We start from the raw sequence: 20664 nt of genomic DNA, 5'->3' as shown, positions 1-20664 counted from the left end.
AATTGGATAAAAGCAACCAACCCTACATGTATGTTTTTTATTCGGCACCATTTGAAAGATCAGAGCCATCTCTTTATAATCACTGTAAACTTCGTTATGTTCTGTAAACATGGTACACAAAACTTATTAAATATTGTAAAACCATGGTAAAACATTGTCAAAGGCCAAGTGTTTGGGCTTGAGTGTTTTTTGTGTGGGATCGTGGTTGAGTACCAGCCAATGATAAGGTGGGCTTAAGTGCAGTCTATTGAAGTCTTCTTTTGAATGGAAAGCAGGTTGAGAAATTTAGAGAATTTGCTTGTTTAATCTTGCTCTATGGCAAGGGCAACCAGCAACTGAAAAAGCAGGTTGCCTGCAAGTGAGTTTGGTTGCCCGAACAATGCATTAATAACTCATTGCTAGTGGCACCCAGTCAGTATTTTGACAAAAAAAAGGAGACCGACAACATTAGGGCTAGATTTCTAAGTTGGTAGAGCGCCGGAACACTAAACCAGAGGTTACAAGTTCATGTCCTGCTCTAGTAAATTTGTCTTTTGTTTTGCCCACAATTATTTTTTACTCAATAGTCTGAAATGCTAGCTCAATGCATTTCATATTGGCTTGTGGTAAACTGTAGAGCCAGAATGAAAAATGGATAGTTTTTAGTTAAAGCCATTGGACACTTTCTGAACAGAACAAAAATTAAAAGTTCACAGATAAATACAAATAACTTACAGGCTTTACAGAAGGTAATGGTGAAAGACTTCCCTTGAAATATTGTTCCATGAAATGCTATACTTTTTGAGAAAACATAAAACAATTATCAATTCTTGATATCGAGATAAACGGATTTATTTTAAACACATGTCATGACATGGCGAAACGTGCGGAAACAAGGGTGGGTTTTCCCGTAATTTTCTCCCAACTCCGATGACCGATTGAGCCTAAATTTTCACAGATTTGTTATTTTATATAAGTTGTGATACACAAAGTGTGGGCCTTTGGACAATACTGTTTACCAATGTTGTGCGATTGCTTTAAAAGAAAAGTACATCAATACTTTGTTTTTTTGAACGGCTCAATTGTTTTAATCCTTTATAAATCTAGAGATGTGTAGAGAATTAGCCTGTTAGAATTTCATTTCAAAAGGTGGTCACGTTTTTGAGATATTTCCAGAAAAAAAACCCACAGCGAGTAGGTCCACACAGATAGCATAATATCTGAGGAATACACAAACTGATAAGTTTTTACATTATAATCACATTACTTTGAAGTTAAATGTTTCTCAAAAAGCTTGAAACAGATCAAATGCTGCTGTAAGCTTCTAATCAATGGTTTTTATTGCTATCAATTTTAAGAGTGATTACCGAAGGTATACCTTCCCTTTAACTAAAATTAAAATGTGGGTGTGGTTGTTTTTCCTATGCCACACGGTGAATGATTAATCTTGTAGCATCATCGCCCAACCTTGGTGTGTTATTTAGTTATAGAGTCGTCATCATCGTGCATAATTATGACATTCCATTCCATGTTTGAGTTGGGGCTTAAAGCTTGCCATTGTTTTGATACGTGCTTCAGACAATTTGATCTTTATGTATTATTAGAAGGAAAAGTACATGTGTGTCTCACTGTGAGCGTGTGTCGCAGATGTGTTACACGTGAATGTACTGCATTGTGCATGGATGTTATCTGGATTTTTTTGTTGTGCGTGTTTTATGCATCATTCATAATTCAACCGCGCATTTATTTCAGTAGTAAATGCAAATTTAGAAAGGGAATTTTAGAAGAAAGTCAACTTTTGTTTGTTAAAACGGTTCAATTGTTTTAATCCTACATATACGGATGTACATGTAGATAATACTGAAAAACTAACCTGAAAAAAAAAAAATCAAATCAAATTGTGGTAGCATTTTGAGATATTGCCGGAAATCTAGAGTGGTTATGTCCATGCAGGAAAAATAATCTGTAATTGGAATACTCAAGAAATGTAATGTTCCCAGATTGAATATTTGTTGAGATCCCTTTCTCTAAAACCAAATTCCTTTGATTCTCAAAATGTAACACGTTATCACCCTCTTAGAGGGTGGAAGTAGTAGTGAATAAAGAGCAACGAAACACAAAATATGAAGACGAAGACAAAACTATGTGGGAAAACTAATTCTGGCAAATTTCCGAATTACAGAATTTGTTTCATACGCATTACAACAACAATAGTTGGACTAGATCGGAATGCATTACAACAACAATAGTTGGACTAGATCGGAATGAATAAAATTCTTTCACAATTGATGTGCCATAAAGCGGCATGTACAGAGAAGAACCGAGTGAGAGACTAACCAGTGCTTACAAATCACTGTAATTATACAAAACGTCTGTAAATTATTGTGTGCCACAACTCACAATAATGCATGAACAGCAGGATTAGGCCGAATTCCACACAGCAAAAAAATAAAATCCCATCACCTTTTGTTGCTAAGCCAAGCATGCAGCAAAGATGCAACGCAGTACCCAGGGAAACACGCTGACAAAGAACCTAAGAAATAGATATCCTATAATGGCTGACTGCCTAATGTGCCTGACCTACCTGGGCCCAATTTCACAGAGCTGCTTTTAAAGCATAACATTCTGCTTATTAAGTTTCTTGGCTAAGCAAGAAGTGACCGGGGTACCAGTAGCAGCAATGGTTACTGTCTGGCATTCTTGCTGGTAACCTATTTTTGCTAAGCAGAAATGAGCAGGATACCAGACACAGATTATACATACATACAGTAACATGGTCGTTTGGCTGGTAATCTTATTCTGGTAAGCATAATGTTGTTGTGCTTAGTTACAATGTACTTTATGTGCTCTGTTAAAAGCAGAGTCACATGGAATTTTGCGCTGCTCCCTTGCAAACCTTTCATCTCATACTTCTACTTGGTCAATGCTAGGGACCATCCTTCTTTTTTTTCCTGCCTTGTTTGCTACAAAAATTAGAATCATACAAATTATCAAATTCACAATGCTGTCATACATGATGGCTGTCAGTGTATTCACCCCAATCATCTAATCATATATTGTAGTTGACACTACTCTGGCCGAACTCATGGATTGCATAGTCCACATGGATCTACCAAATTGCTACCTCCATGGTTCTACTAATAAAAGAAAAAGGAAAAGAGGAGACTATTGTACATTGTGTACCTGGCCACTCCTAACCTTTATACCTTGCAATATTATCCCATGATGAGAAGCCTTTCATCCAGTTCCCTACTCCTCTCTTAAAGGGACAGTTTGCACAATTGCTTGATTTTGTTGTGAAGTTTTGCCTGCTGCTTTTTGTTAACAGGCTCTAAATTGACTGTGGGCCACATATTTTAGTAATAAGACCAGTAAACTCATGATTGCACAAGTCCAGCAGTGTTAAGCTCGTACAATGAATTCTGGTTTGTTGGGCTCATATACCAGCCAAATTTGAGTCCTTCATGGCATACAGAAATAATGATTTAATTGCAAGAAATACTGGACTAGACCACATGCCTTTTAGGCCATATATTTTTAAGTCAGACTTTTTTTCTGGGCAAGAAATATCTTTTACAATTCAAGATAGTAAACAAAAGAAAAATGAACAATTTAAAAGTACATACAATTTGTATTTTTAGGCTCAAATATGTTGAGGTTTCATGTTATATATAGGTGGTTTACAAAAGTAACCAATGAGTGTAAAAGATTGAGACGTCATGACATTTTAAACTCAGCAGGAGACAGCACAGACACAAAACCATTCCTAAAAGAACCACGCTATTTATATAAATTGTGTGCGTACACTGGGCTCAAATTACAAGAACCCTACATTAGACATAAACACTACAGTACTTTAGAATGTTCATTTGACCACAAACACTTTTTTTACCAGACCTAAAACATTTCTCTTTGTTTTTGTATGCTTTAAAAAAAATTTTGTTTAAAGCCATTGGACCCTTTCGGTACAGAAAAAAAAAAAAAATTCACAGATTTACAAATAATTTACAGGGTTTACAGAAGGTAATGGTGACAGACTTCTCTTGAAATATTAGTCCATGAAATGCTTTACTTTTTGAAAAAACGGTAAAACAATATAAATTCTCGTTAACGAGAATTACGGATTTGTTATAAACACATGTCATGACACGGCGAAACGCGCGAAAACAGGAGTGGGTTTTCCCGTTATTTTCTCCCGACTCCGATGTCCGATTGAGCCTAAATTTCCACAGGATTGTTATTTTATATATAAGTTGTGATACACGAAGTGTGGGACTTGGCCAATACTGTTTACCGAAAGTGTATAATGGCTTTAAGGAGTGCCCCGTGAAAAACAAGCATAATATCCCATAGGGATAGCTAAGTGCTTATTTCAACAGACCATCCACGATAAAAAGCGGGAAAAAAGGAAAGGAAATAATGGTGGCTGAATAATGGCTGAACTTATATGAAACACCGAATGAGGATACTGGTCTTTGACAACACCAAAAGTGTTGATCCAAATCTTCAAAATTATTAAGACTTTTTTTGGTCTTGGGTTTACCAGGAGCACTGGCCTAGTGCTAAGAGTCTGGCCAGTGGTTCTGTGCTTATTTCAAGCCCTTGCAAAGTATTTGAATTTGTGGTTTGAATGAGTGTGGGTTCGAATCCAAGTCATGACACCTGTGCCCCATGACAAAGCACTAAATCATGATTGCTTTGTGAAAAGTTGAGAAGGTAGTGCATTCAGTGTTGTAGCCATCGTGGGCGGTGCTGGGCAGGCTTGCTCAGCACTCTGAGCAAAATACATTGTGCCGCCCAGCACAGATTTCCCCTAGAACAAATCAAAATATTTTTCACTGTGCATTGATCTGAGACACAGCTTATAAAAGGAGTATCAAGTGACACAGAGAAAGAACACCTAGTCAAAAGGCCTCCGCAATATGAACAGTTTGGAAACCTAGCATCATGCCTGAAGCTTGCTTTTCAGCAATGATGGTCCCATAATTGAACATAAATAATTGTGTTCATCCACTCGCCGTCGTCGTGGATTTCGGCAAAAACAAATAATTGCAGCCCATCACTAAAATTGGTCTAGCTACCCTGAGTGTTTTCTTCCCTCTGTATTCTTCTGGTACATGTATTCATTCTTTCTTTTTATGGGTTCAATCTGTCAGTTTGTTTATCGTCTAAATTTGTGTGTTTTTGTCTGTACTGTTTGAATCTATGGGTAGGCAAGTTTTTTGTCTTATCTTTATATAGGATTTTTTGTTGATACTATTCAGACCACATCCTACACAATAGGAAACTGTCCTACATTAACTCAACTCTTGCGCCTACCTATGGAAATAATTAAGATGTAGAAATGCCAATTAAAACTCTAATGACATTGACTTTGCCTCTAGTACCTTTCTTCCTAATGACAGGTTGAATTACCACCAATTGGACCTCCCTTGGAGGGTCAAGATCACAAACCAATACTAGAATACCCTGAAAGCAATCAATACAGGTCACCTGTTGGTATTTTAAGCTTACAAAAGAGTTTTGATTTCATGAACTTCTCTCACCTTTAAAGGCAGGGTATACTTTTGGTAATTGTCAAAGACCAGGGTCGTACTGACGTACTCCAATATAGGCAGTTTGGGCTTATTGGTCATTGAAGTTGCAAGAAAAAAGTGAAAGAAAATACACCCTTGTTGCGCAAAATCAGTGTGCTTTCAGACGCATGAGAAAGGCTTTAGGCTTGAAGTCTTCCTCAAATTCAAACTTAGTGAGAAGTTACCTCTTTCTCAAAAACTACATACATTACTTTAAAGGAAGTCGTTTCTAAAAACCTTTTATACTATCAACTACTCTCTGTTGCTTGCTATCAAGTTACTTCTGAAATGCAACATGTAATAGTAACATACATATTGAGTAATTACCAAACGTGTCCAGTGCCTTTAAAGGCAAGGTACATGTATACTTTTGGTAATTGTAAAGACCAGTATCCTTACTAGGTGAACTTTGTGTATTTCAACATACATGCGAAATAACAAACCTGTAAAAATTTGGGCTAAATTTTTCATCAAAGTTGCAAAAGAATAATGAAAGAAAAAAACTCTTCTGTGAAAATGTGTTGCTTCAGATGCCTATGAAAGGCTTCATGCCCTGAAGCCTTAGAACTCAATTTCAAATATTTGGCTGGGAACACTTCTTGTTTTCTATAACTACAAATCTTCGAAGGGGGTCGTTTCTTACAATGTTTTAAATATTAATAGCTCTCAAAGAGTAAGTTTTTTTATGGTCATTAGTTTTTTGAAAAAATTACCAGCGGTATTTATAAAGGTTGTGCACATCATTGTGATTACAATGTGTATGGATTACAAACATGATGTTAAGATTGTCATGGTGGAAAATAATTCTTTTTGAAAAATTAGTAAACAAAATATTTTTGAATCATGCAATATCCGAAACTTTGCTGGTTGAAAACACAACCTAAATACTAATAATTGACCTTCAACCCTGAGTTTTAATCATTTTTTGTTTGTACACAAACAAACAAAACATAGATTTAGATTAACTGCTAGAACTTGTCACATGCCTATGTGCTTTAGAGGGTAATGTACTTTTAACTGTAAATTGTGCATACGTGTGTTATTGGTGTTTTACATTAGATACTGTCACTGATGTATGATGCACTCTTGCACCGAGTCCTGTGAAATAAATCCTAAAGCATATATTACTCGGGTGGGAATCGAACCCACAAACTTTGCCAATCTTGAACAGATGTCATACATGCATACCCACTAGAGTACATTAAGGCTTTAATTTGCATTGGTCTTTGCATTGACCCAAAGTTTCCCATTGATTTTTAATGGTTGCCCTTTTCAAATTGAAAATGGCCTTGCTCTTCTAAAGATGAAATTCCAGGCCCGCTACACATCCCAAGCTTGGCAGGTAGCTACATGTAGAGGTACCCAAGTTTATGATCACATTCTGGGAAGAAGGGTAGAGTGTGATCACCTTTTGATTGGATGTGATTTTTCGACTGTTCGTTATTCTTTCAGATTGGTTGGAACTGGTTGTCATAAATTGCCTCAGGTGATGGTAAAAGGCGTGCTTGAATAGCAAAGGCATGAAGATGTAACGTTAAATTGCCTGCTTGAATGGCAAGCATTTTTACATACATCAATTGCTTTATGCACAAACCACTGTACAACAACCCAGTTTACTACCCTACTACAAACAACACCTTTTCCACTTGTTGACTTATCATAAAACCTGTCCTTTTTATTCTCTTACTCTCTACTACAGTGGGAGTCGGTCGACGAAGACTTTCAAACCCAAAAAGAACATTCCAGAAGGAACACATCAGTATGAGTTGATGAAACATGCAGAAGCCACACTAGGCAGTGGTAACCTTAGACTGGCAGTAGTCCTACCAGATGGTGAAGACCAAAATGAATGGGTCGCTGTTAATAGTAAGTATCCTGCAGACAGTGGCATTATAGACCATATTGAATATATGACGTCACCATTCAAATATTTGCCCTACAAGATGGCGTCTGCGAGCGTGTGCGTGTGGGTGTGCGTGCTTGTGCTGAAGAAATCAAACCTGCGAGCTGCTTGTTTCTTTGATGTACGCGTGTAGACGCGCATACGGTTTGACCTACAAGATGGCAACTTTCATAGCAGCAAAGGGGTTATTCGATACGGTCTATTGTGCCGAAAGATCAACATTTTTTCACTTAGAACGGCCATTGCAGAACTCAACTTTCACTGGACCAAAACTTTCACTGGATTACTGTTTGTGTTGTAAGGCTTGACAAAGTGTGGACCTGTGAACCAAAGAGGTCCACACAGTGTAGGGACGTGAATTGAAACACAATGTGGACTTACACAAATCCACACACCCAGCTAGCTCTGTGCTGCAGTCACTCTGTGGGCATTTCATTGCTCTGTACACTTAAAGGAACATTACAGAATTGGTGAGAAAAAAAAATTGATCACAGATTTACATAAAACTTGCACGGTCTAATGATGACAATAGTAGAAAACATACATCCCTTGAAATGTGGTATTTGATAATAAATAAATAATCTAACTTCGTGTTTGGGGAGTTTATCGCTCAGTGAGCGTTTTATTCATTGTTGTTTTGGCATCGATGCAATGCAAAATTTGTAATAGTTTTTGTCACTATTTTCTTGTGACCCAGATGGCCGATCAATCTCAAACTGCTACAGGTTTGTCAGTTTATGTATATGGTGGATTACATAAAGTGCTTACACTGACAATAACGTTTTGGCTAGCCAAACCAATTCTGTAATGTTCCTATAAGGAAAATCCTATTCTCTAACACCGTACAAAAACACGGTGTTGTTTTTTGTAAGTCCACAGAGTGTTTAAAGTCCCTACATTATGGGGACCTCTTTTGTGCTCAGGTTCACACTTCATATAGTGTTGACACTCCTTTGGTCTGTACACTTAAGGAAAACCATATTCTTCAACACTGTACAAAACACTGTGTGGATGTGTGTACCCATGTAAGTCCACGGAGTGTTTCAAGTCCCTACATTATGTGGACCTCTTGTTCTCAGGTCCACACTTCATATGAAGGAGTAAAATAATTTTGCACTTACATGTACTTATAAAACTTACAGTGAGGGTTTCATGGCATGAATTGGTTAGATCTTACAATTGACAGTTTCAATCTTTTCCCCTGGAAGTACTTTTATGTCAGTTTTAATATGAGTTTTTCTTTTTCTTGACATCTCCTTGTAGCGGTTGACTTCTTCAATCAAATCAACATGCTTTACGGTACCATCACAGAGTTCTGTACAGCAGAATCATGCCCCGTTATGTCGGCTGGTCCAAAGTGAGTATGGTTGACTTGTGTGTACACACAAATGAAATGTTCATGTGTATAGACGATGTGACCTGTGACATCACTTCTTTACAAAAGAGCCACCAAGCCTGGACTTCCTGCAGGCATGATTTGTACACAGCCTAATGGAAGAAAACATAAAATCTTTTATATAACACCCAAGCAGATCCTTGCCATTTGATTGGAGGATTGTCCGTCACGTGATAGCAAATGAAAGTACCGCTGCATGCTGAGTCACTCACCGTGCTTTTTTGTTCCATCCGAAAAGTACCATTGCACGCTGCCAGCGTGCAATAGTACTTTTCAGATGGAACGAAAAAGCTGAGTAAAAACATCACTGCGTGTGCGTGTCTTTGGTAACGCAGCAGTGTTACTGCAAGGCATATTAGTAAAAATTACTAGCATTCGGCTTCTACGTGTCTCAACATAGCTGTACAGAACGCACATTGTGACTGTTGAATCCAACAGGCCGACCCAAAGAGAATCGAATGTAATGTCACAATTAAATATGGTAGGCCTACGCTTTGTTTGTTTTTAAAGTTGTATCTTTCAATCAAAATGACACAGATCTACTTGGATGTTATATAAAACAAATAATGAATGTTTTTCATTCATGCAATGGTGCGAATTTGTCATTCGTTGAAAGCTGGAATGTTTTATTCAACTCGGCTCCGCCTCGTTGAATAGAACATTCCATCTTTCAACTCATTTACATATTCGCACCATTGCACTCATAAACATTCATTATGTGTATAATATTTTATGGAGATTGCACTGTCTTATTCTTATCAACTTTTGATATAATGAAAGGGGGCACATCTTAAAACTTGTCCAGCTTTTACTTTCATAATTCTTGGATTTATGTGGAAATTATTACACAAAATATCAACTCTCCCATAGGACCTGTGCAGTATCTTGCCTGCCAGAATACTCAAAGAATTTACAAGGTCACATATTAAACAAAGTTCACATGGTCTATAGCTTTGTGTTTGATTTTAGGCAAAGTGTTGTTACTTGAGGAAACGTTAACAATTGATATGTTTGTTACTGTTACCCAACATTATTTCTTCATCTTTAGATATGAGTACCATTGGGCTGATGGGCAAACAGTCAAGAAACCCATCAAATGCTCAGCACCTAAATATATTGATTACTTAATGACGTGGGTACAAGACCAGCTGGATGACGAGATGATATTCCCATCAAAGATTGGTAGGTACCATGAGTGGTTTCTCATTTTGATTCTGTTCTTGTAAAAACAATTTGGGTCTCGTAAATATTCTGAGCTACAGAGTACAAGCTTTGTGGGTTAAGAGGGTCGAGCTCATGCTCTTGGGCCAAGTTCATAGAGCTGCTTAAGCAAAACATTTGCTTAAGCACGAAAATAGCTTGCCTATTTTACACATGTTACTGGCAAATATTTCATGCCATACACGTTACTTGTGACTGGTATTTAGCTGTTGTTTACTTAGCATAACAATTGAGTGGAGTCTTGGCCGGTAATTTGATTTTACTAGGCAAGGAGTTTTTTGCTTAAAGATGCTATGTCGGATTTTTGGCCCCAAACATTAAAAAATAGATTTTTTTGAGTGAATGGTATTTCAAAGAGTATCACTCGCTCTAACAAAAAAAAGTTTAACTTTTACTTTTAATGGTCAGGAACCATGACAAAAATTTAAAACGTTTCTTATAAAACACATAAGAATTGGTCACGTGATATATTGTCGGAATCCCGACAAAAACTAATTTTGAGCACTTTATTTCACTGCTTCTAATAATTGGTGGACTTTTTCGAGCAATGGCTCAAATGAAAGCTTGTAACTTTCTCAACCCCCATCAAAATACCTATTAAATTTTAAATCAAAATTTTGGGTCAAATCGGCAAAAAACCTGACATAGCATCTTTAAGCGAAATTTGGTGCTTAAGCTTAAGCAGCTCTATGAAATTGGGCCCTGGTTTTGTCAGAATGTGTGTTCGTGTCTCAGTCATGGCACTTTTGCCTTGGCTGCAGTCTTCCTTAGTAGCTTTCCATAGAGAATGTAATAACTTCAGAGGACAAGGGTTTACAAAGACTCCGTTGCAAATATATTTTGCGCATGCGATAACGATAACGACGCAAAGAGAATGCATTCTATTGGTTGAATGAGCGTGTGCTTATTCTGCGTGGAGCAATTCAACCAATACAATGCTTTCTTTTTGCGTTGTGATCGTTATCGTTTTCGTTATCGATGCAGTGTGACTCGGCCTTTAAGGAACAAGTTGCCTTGGACCGGTCGAGTTGGTCTTTGAAAAGCGTTTGTAACCGTTTGTTATAAAATTGATATGGTTGGAAAGATGTTTAAAAAGTAGAATACAATGATCCACACAAACATGCCTCGAAATTGCACAGTTTTCCCTTTACCTCGTCGACTAACACGGCCGGCCATTTATGGGAGTCAAATTTTTGACTCCTATAAATGGCCGACCGTGTTAGTTCACACAGTAGAAGGAAAACCACGCAATTTCGAGGCAAATTTGTGTGGATCATTGAATTCTACTTTTAAAACATCTTTCCAACCATATGCATTTTATAACAAACGGTTTCAAACGCTTTTGTTAGACCAAGGCAACGTGTTCCTTTCAGCCTTTAAACTAGGTGCTTGCTGGTCCAGAAATGACAAAATTATTTAGAGCACTACGCACCAAGTTTTACTGCAAACGCATACTTACAAAGTGTTAACGAAGTATTCTGCATACCTGGTAAGTCGGTTGCCACCTAGTGTCTCCAAAAGTCTTCAATTACCTCCTTTCCCAGGATTAGGTCAGCATAGCCAGCTGAGCTTCATTATTTCCAATTGCAATTGTCTTCAGAATATTTAAGAAAAATTAATTTTCCAACTTTCGCTTCGCTGTTTTCAAAGTTTCAAACCATTAATGATATCAACTCCTTTCTCTCAAACCAGGCGTAAGTTTCCCCAAGAATTTCTCCACCATTCCCAAGATGATACTTGAGCATCTGTTCCTAGTGTCCCCAAAAGTCTCCCTTTGCCTCCTTCCCCAAGATTACGCCAGGCATGGTTTCCTTTCATATACTCTTGAATTGATGTTCCAAAGATTTAAAACCAATAAAAATATCGAATCCTCTCTTTAAAAACCAGGCGTAAGTTTCCCCAAGAATTTCTCCACCATTGCCAAGACGATACTCAAGCGTCTGTTCCGGGTCTACGCCCACGTTTACCATCAGCACTTCTCAGAGATCGTCAAGCTCAGGGAAGAGGCGCATCTCAACACGTCCTTCAAACATTTCATTTACTTTGTCCAGGAATTTAACCTTATTGAGTCCAAGGAACTTGCTCCATTGCAAGATCTAATTACATTATTTAACGGCAAACCATAGTTCTTTTTATTTGTACATTTTTAAAGGTATGTCTTTTTTTTATTACCGAGCAAGTTACATTTGGCAGAAATTTGCTTTTTTTGAACAACTCAAGTTGTGGTTTCAGGAGAGTTTGATGTTATTTGTGAGACAGAATTTACATAAATATCCGTGTAAAATACACTTTCCCTCCATTGGGGGCCAAATTTGTAAAGCGACAAGAACACAAAATTGCTTAGCGAAAACCTGCGGCCACTTTCATACAAGTTGGTTATGGTTCAGCCATTTCTATACACTTTAGCAGACAGGGTGTGTTTCATGAGTGATAAAGAAGATTTGGCTGTGCTTGTCTGCGTTAAGTATGGATTTGTTTTGTTGCAAATCTGCTTACAAGAACCCTCCTTTGCTCTGCTTACAAGAACTGTCGGCAAGTAAGCATGCCTTTTGCTTTGTCTGCACAGATTATGAAATGGACATTCTGCTAAGTACCACTCCGTAATCAGAAAACGTCTGCTTACTTGTTATGAAATTGGCTGCGGGTCACGACCATATTCCATAACGTTTTTGTGACTGGCTGCATGGTTATTACCGCTTGGCAAGTAATTTTGTTAAGCAATATTTTTCTGATTTGCAGCTCTCTTAATCTGGTCCTTGGCTTTTAGTCCAGCTGCCCGTCTTTTACGATTCTGACTACTTGGTACATCATGTATTATCATGATGTCTCTAGCCCTTTTCACACTACTCTATAGACCGTATTGAATATGACGTCTCCGTTCAAATATCTGCCCTACAACATGGCGTCTGTGCGTGTGTGCGAGCGTGTGTGCATGCATGTGCAGTAGAAATCAAACTGAATACTGCGTGCTTCATAGATGTACGCGTTTGGATCCGCATATTGCTTGCCCTACAAAATGGCGACTTTCATAGAAAAATGGGGTTATTCAATACTGTCTATTCCCCAGGGCAACCCGGGGGAATATTGTACGGCCCTTTTCACACTTGGATCGCTCTACCCTGGCAGATGAGTATACCCCGGGGCATAGCCACCCCTGCTCTGGAATAGGGGTAAGCGACAAAACCCTGGGGTATTCTCAAAACGTGCAACCGGAACCCTGTGGAATAGTGACGTATGCAGGGCATTGTGAAAGTGCGCCGGTGTGAAGCCCGGTGTATACTTCCTGTGAATGCGAATGCAATACGAATGTTGACGTCACATAATATTGGCAATGAAAAATTCGCAGCAGTTGAGTTGCGCTTAACTCTCTTGCAAATATCCCTGCAAATACAGAGTTGTGACGTCAAATTCACGTCAAATTCGCATCGCATTTGCATTCGCATTCGCAGGAAGTGAACCGGGCTTAACCTTGGGATGTGAAAAACTCACCAGGGCCTCACCAGGGCTGTATTCCACAGAAGTACGAGATACCGTGTGAAAAGGGCTTCACAGGGCTTTGAGTGAGTTGCATGTAGCATTGTGAGAGTTGTTGAAGAAGGTGTGGTTTAAATCGTCAATCCATCTCGATGTGATTGACAAGTTGGAATGTTCCATTAGCTGGCGGGGAGGGACAGAACAAGCAAAGTTTAAAACAAGAATATCTTTTGCTAGGTTCAGATCCCCCACCCTTCAATAACTTATTTATGTTTGGTACTCTGTAATGGCCATGCAGTGGCAATAGCGTGAGTTGTAGAATCAAAGGCACCAGTCTAACTTACCTCTAGCCTCATTCTGATTGTCATAGACTCCGTACAGGAATATCCAACGGCCATTGACAGGGAAAAGGCGTACTGTAGACTTTGTTTGGAAAATTGTCCTTATCCTGCCACCACTTATTTTTACCAAAAGGAATATCTCATTTGAGTAAATTAGATACTAATTTACAAATGTATTTCAAAACGAATGAAAAAGTTGTGGCAGGATACAGAAAGTTTTCCCTTTGTTTTCTAATTGTTGGTGATTTCACCGACTATATTTAATATTTAAAATGTAAATCAAGATTTTCTGCTGTATATATTGTTTTTAAAAGAAATCTCTCTTGATTACTGTGAGGAAGGTTGGCATGCTTTCGTGTTGTAACAAAGCTCTATTGTCTTTATAACTTCTTGATGCTCTATATATAGCAAGGCCCTGACTGCTGGCAGACGTGCATTTATTCAGTAACACATTTCGTCACTCATGGGAGACCCCTTAGCTGGTTGTAAAATCACCCGGTGGACCTACTCTTTATCTGTACATATACATGTAAAGCCTGTTAACTTGTAGCTATTTTCACTTTGCAAGCTGTGGCAAAGTTTTGAGCAACCCCGTATACCCTTGTAAGCCCCGACCCCCGTAGGTAAAACGTACTACCATCTGCAAGTTATACCACTACGCCATTCCGGGTAAAGAAACGAATACTATTCTTCATCCCTTCTCCTAAATGCAAAAACAAAATCTCCTGCCCCAACAGCCTTGATGATTTATGAAAAATGATGAAGTGGCCCTCATATGATGCTATGAATAACACGAACAGTGCCCTCTATAGTTGGTTATTTTTCATTGATCTAAAATCATTAAAGAGTTTGTGATGTCCTTGAAGGGAAGGTATACATATGGTAATCACTCTTAAAATTAATGGCAGTAAGAATAGTGAGAAGTACAGCAGCTTTTGATGGTATAAGGCCTTTTGAGAGGCAATTCACTTATGTGGTTATGGAAAAAAATATCAGTTTTTATCCCCAAAATTCTGAATGTGAGAAGCAATACTGACAGTGATGTCTCTCGGTTGGTGTATTCCAATTATGGATTATTCTTCCTGGCCACTTCAGATTTTCAGCAATATCTCAAAAACTTGAAATGAAGTTTTGACAGGTTAGTTTCATTGTATGAAGCAATTGAACTGTTCCAAAAACCAACTAGGTATTAACATGATTCACTGTGAGACAGATAATAATACACTGTGTACAGGGTGACGCTAAATGCACTGCCATTGTAAATTAAATTAGACATTTTTACAATTCTGATAAATTATAAACTTTTACGTAGAGACTATGTTTAGCATTTTCTCTTTTTTTTTCCCAAATAGATGCAGTATTGGCTGGTAGTTGTTTTTTAAACCTTGCGCAAAACATTCAATGTAGTAGCAGATTTTGAAATAGTAAATACGCCTTAAGCTTTCTTTCCCATGGTTTTATTTTTCGCTTCTACTTGGAACGTTTTTGTTTGACGTGGAAGCAGTACGTCCCCAAGAGTGTAGTTTGCTTTTTCAGTTAACGTCAATTTTGAAATGTAGTAACTGGTAAGAGAGTTTCAAAGAATATTCATAAACTGTTCATTGCAAAAAAAGTTATAAATTTGTAGGGTCCTCATTCATTGGATAATGAACTGATTAACAAGTTTCTGCACTTGCGCTAAGCAGAATTTAAAACTGGCAAATGAAACCATTTCATTGTATATTGGTAGTGGCTTGTACCCTGTTAGTTGGCCAGCCAAAGTATGAAATTCCACTTTGGACGGCACTTTGGGCTCTGGAAGACGTAGTTACTTAGTATACAAACTAGTATACATTAGTTGATGCATTTAAACACCTCTATGAATTTAGGAGCTACACAGGCCTTAAAGATAGGGTCATAGATTTGTTTTTGTCAATGTTAAATTCTTGTCATTTGATTGGAGGATTAGAGGTCATGTAGCATTGATTATTTACACCTTGTCATGGCACGTCACTGAGCGTTAAAAAACAACAAATAAACAAACAAACAAACAAACAAATAAACTGAGCGTGTTTTTTTGGTTGTATAGACCAATCCGACTAAACAAAATTGGTAGTGCCCTCTATTGAAAATTACCAACTGCGGTGTCTTTTTGTGCACAATCTCGGCATTGAAAACACCCCAGCAAATGGCACGTGGTGCTCTACACTTGCGCGCCCGGTGCACATCGGATTGGTCTATACAGCATGCATTTCTGGTACTGCATATCTTTTTGCATTGTATTGCATACGCACACCTCAGTACACAGCAATACATAACCATGTCACATGTATAATTTGTGACTGGTATGCTGCTCATGTCTGCTTAGTAGAAAACTGTTAACTGTTTAAACAGTTTTATGATATCTGGCCCTGATCAAGTCATCGGTGTTAACCAACTCATTAGCTAAATTTGAGATCTTAATTTTTCTGGGGACTCATTTTCTATGTGTGTGGCACAAAGCTAAATCTTAGAGATTCGTAACTTTCACTATGTGCACAAATATTGACTGTAGCTCAAAAGATCTTTGTTAAAGTCGCACCAAGTGTGTTGTTTCAAAAGAACTAAATGCAATCCTAAAAGTGCCTTTTAAGACAAGTTCAGCCAACAGTATAATTTAAAAAGTGTGTTTTTGTAGGAACCCGAATGTCCATAATCAAAATGTGTGTGATGATTTGCTTTGTATGTTTTTATGCTTGAATCAGGGTATGCTTAACAATTTGTCACTGTAGCCATTGTTTTAAAGAAACAGAAATGTGTTGCATCTTTAAAACAAAATTATCCCACTTGTTTTCTCCTCTTTTTAAAATTGTTCATTTCCAACCTCAATCAATAAGAAAAATGTAGAAAATAAAAGATGCTATTTTATCTTTCTCTTTCCAAGGGTAGACATGGTGCCAGACGTCCACCATGCATATAGACCCTTTTCAAAACCACGGTTTCTGCTTTGAATTTGGCTTCAGGCTCCGTCCTCTCGTCTGAAGCACTGAGGGCGTATGCACAAAGCACACACAATTGTCAAAACAACTACCAAGCTATCTTGAGCTGAATCCAAAGCCAAAGCCATGGTTTCGAAAAGGGACAAAGCCTCAGGTTCTTACTTGTCATTCAAAGAGTTGGGTAAAACTAATTATGCGCATGAATTATGTAAATCATGTCTGATTTGATAATCATGTACACAGCAAATTTACATGTGATTGTTAGTGTGTTAAAATGATAATTGCCAAAAAAAAGCTTGTGAAATCAATAATATGCTGACTTGATCTATCATGCCTTGAACTTCGCTCATGAATAGACACATAATGGTTTTTCTCTGGTAAGGTGCGCTTATTTTAGAAAAAGTTTCAAATTCATGGCTCTACATGTACTTACTGCAGAATTCTGCACTCACGGTGCTCTGTGAAACATATAATTTTATGGCCAGAAATTGCAGAATTCCACGGTAAGCAGAGCCATGAAATCAGGAGTTGAATTGTTCAATAGACCCCTTGCATGTGACGTCACACTACACTCAAAAAGTGCCCTCACTGGGGTGAAAGGAGGCAAATAAATGATGGAGAATAGTTGTTCTTTGTGCGTGAAAAGGTGCGCGCCAGTGTAGCTTTTTGCATAATGCAAAGGGTTTATATATGCTTGCTCATACATGTATAACTATCGCAATTTTAAACCGATACCTTTCAATTCTATCTTTTACCGATATAACCATGGTTATTAGATTACAGAGTTCTACAAACTGTAGAATTTGTGCTAGTTATCAAAGATAACCAGTTTCAATTATGCTCATTTAATTGAAAGGGGAGAAAATGAAATAATTGCATTTTTTCCCCAGTGCAGCTGCTGGTTAAGGATCATTAACCTTTGAATATTGTTGAATGTCTTCCGTCTGTGCTTTGAAATGTGGATGTGAGCGTTTAACCTATGACCTATGTATACCCGTATGTTCATTGTTTGTGATAAGATGTAATGTTTGCCTTTGAATACATTTGAATACACATGGGTTACCAGTTAAGTAAGAGGGTCAACAAATTATACAGAATACTTTTTCCCGCATGATTCGCAACAAAAAAATTAAAAATTTAATTGTGTTGAGTTTTTAATTATTTATTGTGAATTTAAGCTGGTAAGATTAGAATAAAATCCTTGCAAATTGCCATTCAATTTAAGTGGGTACTTAATGGTGAATATATGGAAATTCCTCAATTTCTTAGCTGTGCTGCAAAAAAACATATTGTAGAACAAGATTTTTTTTTTCCAGTTCAGGGATGTAAAGTTTGATTGTGTTTAAAAGGCCCAAGTTACTTGTGGTGCAAAAGCATTAAGAAAGTACACGCACAATGCTGGAAAACGTAATAGATAAATGGGGGTCGTGTTGAACCTTCAGAATATATTTTACCGTTACTAAAATCATCTTCTGGTACATCACCATATGGGCACAATTTCATGACTCTGCTTACTGCCGAAATCTGCTCTGACGATCACCATTCTGCGCTTGCAAAGCCAAAATTCCTCGCTAACTTGTGAAATATGCTTGGTGTAAGTATGGAATTCCCTGTTTCTGTAAGCGCCGATTTTGTGCTTACGGTAAGCAGAGCCATGAAATTTGGCCCAGGTACATCCCCATCCATGTTGGCGTTATTGTGTGCAGAACATCTACATTTAGCCCCACCCCCTCCCCCTTTCCGACATGTTGTCATTTTGACCTGAACAGGTTTCCAATATTGAGTGTATTTTAATCATGTGTTGTGTTATACAAAATGTGAAACCAGCTGTCTGAATTTGACAATTGACCTCTATCATGGTGCAACCATCTTGAACTTCTCCCATATCAATGATCTGATGTCAATGTTACCAAACCGAGGCTGGAAAAACAAACTAGTCTAGTTCCTATTTCGATACATGGAACCAAGATGGAGGCAGCATGATTATCATTGATAAAGGTCTATTGTGTTCAACTCTTGTACTGGTGGAAAATGGTATACTGCAAGATTATGTACGATCGAAACCAAGGCCAAATCATATGGGCCAAGTCGGCTGACAACAGAATTCTGCGCTTACTGCTCGTAAAAAACGGGTGCTTTAACAGGGCACAGTAAGCACAGAATTCCCCGGTAAGCAGAGCCATAAAATATAGACAGTGTAGATAGATTCCGGATGACTCTATCTTTATGGATAACTTGGGTTTCTGCTGTGAGATGTGTGAAGCAAACTGAATTTTCTACACAGCCAAGTGGTTCACTGACCAATCGTGCAAGAGATTTGAGGGAACTCCGCAGTATATATGCGTACAGCTCGGTTCATACTTCCTGCGTTTGCTTCATGCGATGCGAATTTTATTGCGTCACAAAGGGAAATGGAGCACATATGGGTTGTTGTGTCACAAAAATTCACTTCGCAGTCGCAGGAAGTATGAACCAGGCTCAACGCATAGTTGTGCATTCAAAACATGATCTGTCATTGCCATTGATTATGGCCCACTCTACACTGTGTGATGTCAAGTGTGAACTACATGGTATCTATGTATAGAGGGTTGTAAATATGAAAGTTTACCATTTGTAATTTGGCACCAGTAGCAATTGTCCTTAGAAATATTCCTTGTGAAATATGACAGTGCATGCGTGAAAACTGTCTCTCAAGTGCTCATTTTGGTTTGCCAAATTGGTTAATAAATGTGCACAAAATTGTTTACCTTAAGTTTGACCACTCACTGTTAACAAAATTTCACATGTCGGTTGTTGTTTGGTGTATTTATTGACAAGCAAGATAATAAGAATGAATATACTCTTCCAAAACCAATAATGTATTAAATCGTTAAATGTGGTCAGTTTATGATGACCTTTGACCTTGGTCAGCCACAGCCAGAAAACTTTGTAGAGGTTTATAGATGTGTATTCACTTGGGGTAAAAGTGGCATAATGTTTATATTATGTTGTATTATGAAATGTTTGTTTGTATATAGGTTGCTATAGATTTTATTCGAGCAAGTACTTCTTAGCTTTAAGGTTGTGGAAACCGTGACAGATTTGTTTGTGGGTATTTATTTTTATTGTAAATTAGCATAAATTGTGTTTTTGCAAAGAGAAAAAAAAAGTTAATTTGTTTTTAAATAAGACTATTCCATTATTACTTATATTTTTAAGACTCTGCACCACCTCTTGGAAAAAAGTTTTTTGAAAAACTCTGTGGATAGTTGGTGTTTAAGCAGAGAGTGTTGATGCATGTTCCACCTTGCTAGTCCTTTATCACAGTAATTAACAGTAATTAAGGATGATTAAATAAATGAATTAGAAAATTAGAAAAAGTTTGTACTCGATTGTTTCTTTCTCTAATGTCTTAAGTCATTACATATAAACAAATATTTCCTTTTTAAAAATACTGTCATAAAATTTTCAGGGAAACTGATTGGGTAAACTTGAAATAATTTGGGGTTATGACACAAGTTGAACTTGAAATCTTGGGTCTCCAGGGGAAGGTACAGGTTTGGTAATCACTATTAACATGGCAATAAAAACTTACTTTGGAAGAAGTACAGCAGCTTTCAATAGTATAAAGCATTGTTGAGAATCATTTCACTTCAGAGTAATGGATAAAGATTTTGAAACAAAAATTTGAATCTGAGAAACGTTACTGTCAGATACATTTCTCAGATTGTGTATGGATTGTTTTTCCTGCATGGACATAATCGCCTTATACTTGTATAGGGTTAACAATCTAATGGTTCCAGAAACCTAAGGTGTGTTCCCATTATAAGACCAGTAA

At 37.6% G+C, this 20664-nt stretch overlaps 1 protein-coding gene across 1 annotated transcript in view; it reads left to right on the top strand.

Moving 5' to 3' along the window:
- LOC139952885 (MOB kinase activator 1B) overlaps window positions 1-20198 on the top strand; it is a 29434-nt gene extending 9236 nt beyond the window's left edge. Inside the window, exons 2-5 of the mRNA XM_071952165.1 lie at window positions 7255-7421; window positions 8722-8815; window positions 9903-10036; window positions 11963-20198. Coding sequence (XP_071808266.1) covers window positions 7255-7421; window positions 8722-8815; window positions 9903-10036; window positions 11963-12201 — 634 coding nt within the window. The 3' untranslated portion in view covers window positions 12202-20198. The remainder of the gene's footprint in view (window positions 1-7254; window positions 7422-8721; window positions 8816-9902; window positions 10037-11962) is intronic.
- The last annotated feature ends 466 nt before the right edge of the window (window positions 20199-20664 follow it).

This window comes from Asterias amurensis, chromosome 21 (assembly GCF_032118995.1).
Source record: "Asterias amurensis chromosome 21, ASM3211899v1".
Lineage (NCBI taxonomy): Eukaryota > Metazoa > Echinodermata > Asteroidea > Forcipulatida > Asteriidae > Asterias > Asterias amurensis.
This window is presented reverse-complemented; position numbering and strand designations above follow the sequence as displayed.